The 11,588-nt window shown below is 49.9% G+C and overlaps 1 protein-coding gene across 1 annotated transcript in view; it reads right to left on the bottom strand.

Moving 5' to 3' along the window:
- RAB37 (RAB37, member RAS oncogene family) overlaps window positions 1-11,588 on the bottom strand; it is a 107,323-nt gene that overhangs the window by 18,609 nt on the left and 77,126 nt on the right. The window contains exon 2 of the mRNA XM_011938521.1: window positions 5,506-5,616. Within this exon, the coding sequence (XP_011793911.1) occupies window positions 5,506-5,616 (111 nt within the window). The remainder of the gene's footprint in view (window positions 1-5,505; window positions 5,617-11,588) is intronic.

Genomic DNA, 11,588 nt, shown 5'->3' with positions numbered 1-11,588 from the left:
ACAGGCACCCACCATCATGCCCAGCTAATTTTTGTATTTTGTAGAGACAGGGTTTCACCATGTTGGCCAGGCTGCTCTTGAACTCCTGACCTCAGGTGATACACCTGGCTTAGCCTCCTGTCCCACAGTGTCGGGATTACAGATGTGAGCCACTTTGCCCAGCCAGGATGCGGGTTTTCATTGCAGGAGGGAAATGGTGGAGGAAGACTGAGAGAGGGGAAGGGGCACGCCTCATGCTCACCTTCTATCTAAACCATGCTGTTATGGATTGAATTGTGTCCCCCCAGAGAAAGGTTGAGGTCTGAGCCACCAGTACCTCAGATCGTGCCCTTACTTGGAAATGTAGTCATTGCAGACATCACTCATTAAGATGAGGTTACACTGGCATAGGGCAGGCCATTAATTCAGTATAACTGGTGTCATAAGAAGACAGAGACACAGGGAAAAGACATCCAGGTGAAGACAGAGATGAGATGGGAACAGTGCGACTGCAAGCCAAGGAATGCCAAGGTCTCCTGGGAGCCACCAGAGCCATGGAAGAGAAGGAATGACCCTTCCCTGGAGGCTTCAGAGGGAGTGTGGCCCTGCTGGTACCCTGAGTTCAGATTTCTAGCCTCCAGCTGTGGTTTGTGTTGTTGGCTCCAAGGCCCTCTTTGTCCTATGGTGGGTTTGGAATACAGAAGGTTGAACATTAGCTCGAATCATCCAGAAGGAGCAGTGACCTGAAGCACTTCCTTGCTGCGTTGCTGCGCTAGTCTGGATGGAGGAATCTGACCTAGGGAAGAAGTCTTCGAACACGGGGAGAGGAGCTCTGGGCTCTCCTCCAGGCGGTCCCTGTCTGGCCTGCTGGGTTTGTGGTGTGTGGGTAACGTTATACTTGGAGGGTGTGTACACTGTCCCCAGGGCCACTGTAATGTCCTGTAGGGTGTTCAAGGGCAGCCTTGGGTGAGTCAGAAGCGGGTTGGGGTCAAGGATGTTCAGAACAGGGAACAGGGGCTGTGCAGAATGGGCACTCACTAAGGGATCCCTGTGGTCTCTGGGGAGGAAATCTGGGCCTCCTAACGTTCACTCTGAGGCTGTGCATGTGCTGTGGTAGCCTGTGTCTCTCCCCAGACACACACCACAGACACTTACAGGTGTACACCCACCCCACAACACACCACAGACACACACATCTCACCACACACACACACACATCTCAGACCACACACACCTCACCCCTCAAATCACACCATACACCTCACCACACACACCTCAGATCACACCACACACCTCAAACCACACACACCTCAAATCATACCACACACACTTCACACCTCAAATCTCACCACACACCTCATCAACATACCTCAAATTACACCACACACCTCACACCACACACATCCCCAAATCACACTACATACCTCACCACACACACACCTCAGATCACACCACACACCTCAAACCACACACACCTCAAATCACACCACACACACTTCACACCTCAAATCTCACCACACACCTCATCAACATACCTCAAATTACACCACACACCTCACACCACACACACACCCTCAAATCACACCAGGCACACACCTCACACCACACACACACACACCACACACATACCCTCAAATCACACTACAGACACATATACCTCACCACATGCACACACACACCTCATCCCTCAGATCATACCACACACCTCACCACCCACACCTCAAATCCCACCACACACCTCACACCGCACACACACCTCAAATCATACCACACATGCCCCACACACACACCTCACACCACAACTCATACACACACCCTCAAATCACACCACAAATATATACACACACACCCTACATCACACCACACACATCTGCCTCACATCATACCATAAATACACATGCCTCACATCCTACATTATACCACAAACACACACTTCATAACATACCCCACACACAACTTTGTATTATGCCTCAAACTACCTCATACTACAAACAAACACACGTACTATCATACCACACACATACAACCTATCTTACATGACCCCCAAACACACATACCTCATTTCACTCCAAACACACACTCCTGTCACCACAATGCAACTCCAGGCACAGTTTATTTCACACCATCGACACCTATGCCACATCACTCTGCAAGCACCTGCGTCTCCAATGGACCCCATGCCTCACACCATCACCAAATGTGTATATCAGCCTGTAAATTACCGCCAACACCTCTTACTGCCTCCAGATCTGAAACGCACACCCCCACAATACCCCCAAATAGATACCCCTGCCCTCCTGTTCACAGATCACACCCTCATAGTCATGCAGCCCTGCTGATAGTAGAGGTACCAAGTGTCAGTGAGACAGGCCCTCGTGCTTATTGAGAGACGGGGGGGCTCTTGTGTGCAGCCCTGGAGCTCTGGGGGGCAGGGGCAAGGGCCTCCCTGCTACCCAGGTGGATGGCAGAAAACTCCAGAGCTGGGGAACAGCACAGCCAAAGAGCACAGGGTAGGGATGTGGGAAGGAGACCCGGGCAGAGACTGGAGGGACGAGGCCTCAGCTCATGTTTTGCAAAACATGGCGTGTGGACCCACTGGGTCAGAGGTCCCAGATTCTGGGCCCCCCACGTGGTTTTGCTGAAGCAGCACATCTATGAGGGAGCTTAGAATTTGCGCTTCAGATGAACTTCCCCTGGAGGCTTTTATGCACGCTGAAGGAGTGTTTGAAAACCACTGGTCTAAACTGTGCAGCAGTTTGACCAGCAGATGAGAGATTCAGACTTTATTTGGAAGGCAATAGTGAGCCATGAATGTTCAGGTGGGGGATGAGCAGAGTGAGGTTTTGTTGTAGTTGTTGTTTTGAGATGGAGTCTCACTCTGTTGCCCAGACTGGAGTGCAGTGGCGTGATCTCGGCTCACTGTAACCTCCGTCTCCCAGGTTCAAGTGATCCTCTTGCCTCAGCCTTCCAAGTAGCTGGGATTACAGACATGTGCCACCACGCCTGGCAATTTTTTTTGTATTTTTAGTAGAGATGGGGTTTTGCCATGTTGGCCAGGCCAGTCTTGAACTCCTGGCCTCCAGTGATCTGCCTGCCTCACCCTCCCAAAGTGCTGGGATTACAGGTGTGAGCCACCACGGCTGGCCTGAGTAAGGGTTTTGAAAGAGGAATTTTGCATCAGTATTTAGGCAAGATTAGGGAATTTGGGGGTAACTGAGGAGAGGTAACAAGGAGGACCTGAACTGTGGTGGGAGGGGCTGACTGGAAAGACCCCTGTGTGAACCCCATAGACATCAGTACCCCATAACCCCATCAGCAGGACCCCCACAGCCAGTTTGATGAAGCTGGTGGTGGAGAATTTAGGGAAGGTCTTGACTGAGAGGCATCTGCACAGGACCTGGGCAGGTCCCACTTCCAGAAGGCAATGGACCTGGTAGTTTATGGGTGAAGGCACGCCGGGGTAGTTACCCTGCTCACCTCTGGCTCCTCCAAAGTGGGAGACCAGAGGCTCCGTCCCTCCCCTGCCACCTGGGCGGCACTCAGCCTCCTGAGTGAGCCAGTGTGAGCTTCTGCCTCCCTTCCCCTCACACAGGAGTTCCAGGCTACAGCCTGGCCAGCAGCAGGGCCCTTATCCATGTCATATCTCAAACCTCAGTGTGAAGGACAGATGGGTGAACGAGTGTCTGGTAACCTGGCTCTCCGGGGACCCCCAGACTGCTGATATCTAGAGGAGACCCCGATGTCCTCCAGTTCTTTGCTCAGGTGTCCCCAGGCTGAGTTTCTGGCCAGGGGCTCAGATCCTTACTCAGCGTAAGCAACCAACAGGTTTGTCCTGAGATGCACCAGGACACTGGGTGCTGGCTGGTGCCAAGCAGGCAGCCCAGGCTCTAGGAGGCCCACCCTAGCCTGAGGTCAGTGGGAAAGCCCAGCTTGTCCCATCTCAGGCAGCTTTGAGCACACAGTTTGACCACGCACTTTCTTTTTCCTTCACAGGAAATTGGCCCCAATTTTTTTGCCAAGCTAGCAGCAAAACTCGGAGATCTCACCTCTGTGGTCTGTGGAATGTGAATCAGCCTTTGCATGTCCACAGCCACATCCACCCCACTCTCTTTCCTTCCTCACCAGACAGGCAGAAGGTTGGGTGAGGAGATGCGGGTGTGACCCTGAGGGCAGGGTGTGCCCTGGCTGCTGAGGGCAGACTGGGCCTGGGCTGGGGTGGGTGATGCCTGGCACCAGGTCATCCTGGTTTGCTTCATGGCAGCCTGGTCCAAGACCTCAGGGATTGCCAGGCAGCCTTGGCCTCCTGGGTCTCAGCCCTGCCCTATTTAGCACTACCAGAGCCCAGCTGGTCCCATCGCGGTGGGAGCCCTGGGCACTGGTGTTTCAGGGTCGATTCTAGGCCTGAGAACACACCTGAGCCAGGCACTCACTTCCACTTTGCCTCCTGGAAGGTCACCCAGAAGCCATGTCCGTTCTGAACCCCTGCCTTCCTGGCTGTGACCCAGTGGGAAAGCCCATTTTTCTGGGTTTTCCTCTGTCTTTTCCCATCAGCGTGGCACTGCTGCGTACTGACCCTGAATGTGACCTTGAAGGCCCTGTGCTCCGGTCCCAGAGGCTCCCAAACATCCGTGTTGTCCAAGAAGAGATGTTTGCTCTTCCTCATCTCAAGATGCTACGATTCTGGGGTCCCAAGGGAGGGCCCTGCTCCTACTGCCACAGTCCAAGAGAGGAGTGGAACCCTCTCCCAAAGTCTTCCCAGGAATTCAAGGGCAGCTGCAGCCGCAGGCACAGGACAATGCGGGGAGATGGGATGTATGGTAGAGAGGAGGGATCTCTTGTCCCGCAGAGGGGCTGTGGGCAGAAGAAGCCGAGGGTGTTGGGATTCCTTAACGCAAGCTGACCTTTTACCATTTTACTGAGGGGTAAACACGGAACTGTAACCTTGGCCTGCCAGCTCCCTGAGACCCGTGTGACAATGCTAAGTTTGGACTGTGCTGAAAACTTTGTCGTCCCTCTGTCCCTCCAGATTCTTCTTGCCTTGGAGGGCTGACCTGAGCTATTCCATATTGAAATATTTTTTGCTTTCTGGCTTCCACTTGCGTTCATCCAGTGTGGAGCCCCAGAAGGAGACGGGGAGCAGGAGGAGAGCAAGGTGGGACACGAGATTGTTCTCCTGGCTGCCTCCCTGGGGGGCTCCCACGGGCTGCTGTGTCCCTCCACTGTAGGTCCCACACAGCTCCTGCCAGGCAGCTCACCCAGCAGCCTGCTTTGTCCTTGGGTTCTGGTGAGGGTGCCTTCCCTTCCCGCTTGAGGCTAGAGGTAGGTGGAGTTCCTGGACTACCCAGGGGCAGTGCACCCTCCCTCCTGGTCACCCAACACCCTCCTACACCTTGGGGAACAGTCTTCTCCTTAATCTTCCTTGAATGGTCCAGTGCGAGTGTCCACCTGTTTCCTGCTGGCACTCAACAAAAACACGCTGGAGTCCTGAGCCCAGGCCCAGAGCTGGCAGTGTCGGCCAGTGCTTACCGTGAATCCAATGCCCACAGTGGCCGAGAAGGAGCCGGGGATGAACTTGCCCTGATCGAACTGAACCAGCAGAGACGTCTTTCCCACACCACTGTCGCCCACCAGGATGGTCTAGAAGGGAGCAATAGAGAGAGGGGTGAGGGCCTGTGATGTGAGTTGGCCTCAGAGGTGTCCTTGTGGCTGTGGGAGTGGGTTCTTTCTAAGCACGCATGTGCACAACATGCACACACACACACAAACACACATGCACAAGACACACACATACAGACACAGAAAAACATGTACACACATACACAGAACACACATGCGCACACAAACATATGCACACACAAGTACACACATGCACACAGAAACACGCATACAAAAGTACAAACATATACAAGTATAACATACACACAGAACACACATGACACAGAAACATACACGCAAAGACACAGATACAGAAAAACATGGACACACATACAGAACACACATGCACACAAACATATGCACACACATGCACATGCATACACAGAAACAGAAGCACAAGACACACATACAGATGCAGACACAGAAAACACATGTACACACATACACAGAACACACATGCACACACATATGCACACACATGCACACACAGAGAAACATACATGCACAAGACACACACATACAGACACAGAAAACATGTACACACACAGAACACACATGCACACACAAACATATTTGCACTCACAGAGCACACACAAACACATGCATACAGAAGCACACACATGCACATATGTACAACACATACAGAGCACACATGACACAGATAAATACATGCACACACACAAACACATGCACACACAGAGAAACACACATACACATACACAGGCAGAAAAACACACGTACACACAGAAATACATGCACACATCCACATCCACAGGCACAGACACACTTGTACAACACATACACACAGAGCATACATGCACACACAAAGAACTCACACATGCACACAGATACACATACACAGACACACAAAAACACGTCTACACACAGAAACACACATACACATAATACACATAAACACACATGTACACACAAACACACATGTACATACACAGAGAACACACACATGCACACAGACACATGTGGAAACACATGTACACCAACATGTGCACTCATATACAGACACAAGCACACATGCAAACACACAGTAACACAGAAACACACATTCGCACAGACATATATACACAGACATAGACATGTGCACACAAACACACATGCACACAGAAACGCATACACAGACATGCACAGAGACACAGACACACATGCACACATGAACTCAGAAACACACAGACATGCATATACAGGCATGCACACACAGAGACATGTATAACACAAATATATACACATACATATGCACTTACACACAGACACATATGCGCAGACACCAACACACAGACACACACATTCACAGACATGCAGCATACATGCAAACATGCACACATGTACAAATATACATACAAACATAAACACAAACATAGACACACATACATACAAACACATACACATGCACACAGACACCCACACATACACTTAGACACACAAACACACTAAAGTCTCGATTTTCTTTTTTTTTTTTGAGACGGAGTCTCGCTCTATCGCCCAGGCTGGAGTGCAGTGGCCGGATCTCAGCTCACTGCAAGCTCCGCCTCCCGGGTTTACACCATTCTCCTGCCTCAGCCTCCCGAGTAGCTGGGACTACAGGCGCCCGCCACCTCGCCCGGCTAGTTTTTTGTATTTCTTAGTAGAGACGGGGTTTCACGGTGTTAGCCAGGATGGTCTCGATCTCCTGACCTCATGATCCACCCTTCTCGGCCTCCCAAAGTGCTGGGATTACAGACTTGAGCCACCGCGCCCGGCCTAAAGTCTCGATTTTCTATTGAAGTCACTGAAAGAGGTGTGAAGGCACAGAGGAGATCTCCCTCCAACCCAAGTTAATAAGCATCTGAAGTGACCATGTGAATGTGTCTCTCAGACTTCCAACCACAGGTGCATCAGTGACCGAGGGTCCCCACTGCCGTGCTTTGAAAGCCATCGTCGTGTTTGCATTGAGGTCATGCTTCCTACGGGCAATTACCAGCCAAAGGTGGAGCACGACAGGCCTATTCCTGGGAGACACAGGACCCTCTAATAGTTGAGTTAGCTCAAGGACTCCCTCATGGCCTTGCACAACCCTCCAGATACTGCAAGGTGGTCTGGGATGCTTCAACACAACCTTTGTGCCCTCTTTCCTTCACGGGGATCCAGCCTGCATCATGGTCTGAAGGCTCCCCTGGCCTCGCTGGCACCTACTCTATTTCTCTCATAGGCATTTCCCCCATTAAAACCCTTGCACATTTAATTCCCTTTCCACATCTCCTCTTTGGAAGACCAGGACTAACACGATGTCCATAGATCTCCTGTGTGGGAGAGCCCCAAAAAACCAGTCTACAGAATAAAACAAAATCAGATGGCTGGAATGTGCTTTGCACACTTGGCCTTAGAACAAGGAGCAGACAACATTTCAAAGAGAAGCAGATTCTGGGAAAAGAGGGAGAAGGCCGCCTTCCTCTGGGAGGTCTGAACTGGGAGAGAGTAAGGGTGATAATTAGCTTGGAAGTTCAGATGAAATGTTTGAAAGAAAATCATAAACAAAAGAGAGGAACTCTACATGCACCCAGAGGCTGGTACCCTCAATGAATGGATGAATGAATTGATGAGTGGATGTGGACAGTGGCCTCCTTCTAAAGACAAGAATTCAAGGCTGTTTGAAAGGACTAGGAGGTGCAAACTTTATCTGGACTTGTAAAAACATAAAGACATTAAAACAACAAAACCATAAAAACATAGAGATTGGCTGGGCCTCCTTGAGTCGGGCCTAGCGACTGTTCAGCTCTGGCAATGGCAAGGAAGGGAATGCATATCAGTGTCTGCTGAAAGTGAGGTTGTCCATGGCATTGACTTTGGATGTCCCGTGACTGTGCCCCCACCCACCTCCTGAACCTCTCCAGCTTTTATTTCCTCCTGGGTTAGAGAACTCATTTGTTTGTTATATGCAGTGGTTTTAATAATTTACATCTAGAATCTAACTTTCTCAGGCTTTAAGAAGTGCTTCCTAGAGAGAATATTCCAGAATGTGAGGGGTAGTTCATCTACGTTCCCCTCATTCGCGTCCTAAAGAACATGACAGATTCTAATTATTTTTGCTTTTACCCTTTTCCTTTCCAGGGTGAGGAGTTTCCATCAATTTTCATCATAGGAAATAGTCCTGTCTTCTCAGGACCTTTTCTGGCTCACCGAGGTCTAGGGGTGCATACAGGTTCATCATAGGAAACAGTCCTGTTTTCTCGGGACCTTTTCCGGCTTACCGAGGTCAGATTCAGCTGAACCTTGGCTCGGGGCGGGGCGGGATGATCCTCTCATATCGGTTATGGTCTTTGTTTGTTTTTTTGTGTTTTTTTTTGTTTTTGAGACAGTCTCGCTCTGTTGTCCAGGCTGGAGTGCAGTGGCACAATCTCGGCTCAAAACAACCTCTGCCTCCCAGGTTCAAGCTATTCTTCTGCCTCAGCCTCCCAAGTAGCTGGGACTACAGGCACCCACCACCACACCTGGCTAATTTTTGTATTTTTAGTAGAGACGGGGTTTCACCGTGTTAGCCAGGATGGTCTTGATCTCCTAACCTTGTGATCCACCAGTCTCGGCCTCCCAAAGTGCTGGGATTACAGGTGTGAGCCACCGTGCCCTGCCAGGTCTTTTTTATCAGCTTCAGAAATCTATTGACAATGGCCGGGCACGGTCACTCAAGCCTGTAATCCCAGCACTTTGGGAGGCCAAGATGGGCAAATCACCTGAGGTCGGGAGTTTGAGGTCAGCCTGGCCAACATGGTGAAACCCCGTCTCTACTAAAAATACAAAAATTAGTCAGGCATGATGGCGGTCATCTGTAATCCCAGCTACTTGGGAGGCTGAGGCAGGAGAATCACTTGAAACCCGGGAGATGGAGGTTGCAGTGAGGCAAGATCGTGCCACTACACTCCAGCCTGGGTGACGGAGCAAAACTCCGTCTCAACAACAACAACAACAACAAAAAGCTACTGATAATACTGACTCTAAGAGCTTTTTACCTAGGCCATGATGGAGAGCTCAGCGCTGGTCTATTTACAAGCATTGTTGAATTATCTCTTCCTAAACCTAGGCCCTCCCTTAGGCCTGCTCCTCCTCTATGCTCCTCCCCATGAAGTGAGGTGTCCACATGGCCAAAGGCTCCTGTTTCTCCTGTAGACTAACTGCACTTTGCCCCAAGGTCGCTGTTACTGTGGCATCCCTAGGTCTGCGGCATGGTCAAGGGGTGACCGTTTGCAGGGGCTGCGGACAGAGCTTGGATGTGGAGCCTCGTGCATTCTTCTGAGAGCCTTTGGGGTTGGGTGTGCAAGGGTGGGAGGAGAAGGAGAGGAGCTTGTGGGTGGGGGCTGGGGACAGGAGGTTGGTTGTCCCTAGGCTGTCACATTTTAGTGTGGAACTTCTGGGAATCCTACATGCTAACCTGGCTTCCAGGTTGGTAGGAAGGTATTTTGTTCAGGAGAGAAGATTAGACACACTTGATTTGTTGGCTTTTTGAGCTTGCTTTAGAATCTTAAGATACTGTGACATACGGTCTGTGGGCCTCCATTTGTATTCTAGCCCTGGCCCCCAAATATTAGGAATGGAGCTGCCTAAATCCATTACGTTAGATATTATCAGGCCTCTGAGCCCAAGCTAAGCCATCATATCCCTTGTGACCTGCATGTATACATCCAGATGGCCTGAAGCAACTGAAGATCCACAAAAGAAGTGAAAATAGCCTTAACTGATGACATTCCACCATTGTGATTTGTTTCTGCCCCACCCTAACTGATCAATGTACCTTGTAATCTCCCCCACCCTTAAGAAGGTTCTTTGTGATTCTCCCCACCCTTGAGAATGTACTTTGTGAGATCCACCCCCTGCCCGCAAAACATTGCTCCTAACTCCATCGCCTATCCCCAAACCTATAAGAACTAATGGTAATCCCACCGCCCTTTGCTGACTGTCTTTTTGGACTCAGCCCGCCTGCACCCAGGTGAAATAAACAGCCATGTTGCTCACACAAAGCCTGTTTGGTGGTCTCTTCACATGAACATGTGAGACAGATATGTGAAAGGAATATATCTTAGGCCCCCAAAATCACTAAGGAAAGCTCAAGTTGGAAACTGCTTAGGGCAAACCTACCTCCCATCTATTCAAAGTCACCCACCTGCTCACTGAGATAGATGCATATCTGATTGCCTCCTTTGGAAAGGCTCATTAGAAACTCAAAAGAATGCAGCTATCTGTGACCTGGAAGCTCTCTCTGTGTTTCTAGTCTTCTGCCTTTGCTTCTGAGTTGTCCCACCTTTCCAGAACAAACCAATGCACTTCTTACATATTTTGATCGATGTCTCATGTCTCCCTAAAATGTATAAAGCCTAGCTGTGCCCTGACCAACTTGGGCACATATCATCAGGACTTCCTAAGGCTGTGTCATGGGCATGTCCTCAACCTTGGCAAAATAAACTTTCTAAATTAACTGAGACCTGTCTCAGATTTTCTGGTTTCACAGATAACACAGCAGAGCTTCTCTTGATAAGGGCATAAAAGCGTGTGCCCGCCCTATTGATAAACCTTTGTTCTGCTCTCACAATCATTTTGTCTCTATCTCTGCACATTCTAAAGATTTTGTAAGTTCCTGTTTTTCTTTCTGTGGCAGGGCAAGATCACAAGACGCGTTTAAGTAAGATACACTCATGTTGCAAAACCTGTTGTGAAACCTGTCGCCATATGATTAACTGCCTTTGTTCTGCTTCTGTAAAACTGCTTTCCCGCCTCGGGGTTTGCAAAAACAAGCCCTGCCCTTGCCCTGCAAGCCCCTGATAGATGTCATCAGGATTTCAAAATTAACTGAAATACTAGAAATGGCGGGAACCAATCATAATCAGCCAAATCGCCTTGTTCAAATGTCAGCCAATCATACATCTGATTTGTATAATGACTCTGTGCCTGTTTACCCTAGACTATATAACACT

This window comes from Colobus angolensis, unplaced genomic scaffold (assembly GCF_000951035.1).
Source record: "Colobus angolensis palliatus isolate OR3802 unplaced genomic scaffold, Cang.pa_1.0 Scaffold1, whole genome shotgun sequence".
In the NCBI taxonomy this organism is placed as follows: Eukaryota; Metazoa; Chordata; class Mammalia; order Primates; family Cercopithecidae; genus Colobus; species Colobus angolensis.
The sequence above is the reverse complement of the archived record's forward strand: the minus strand, read 5'-3'. Positions and strand labels throughout refer to the sequence as shown.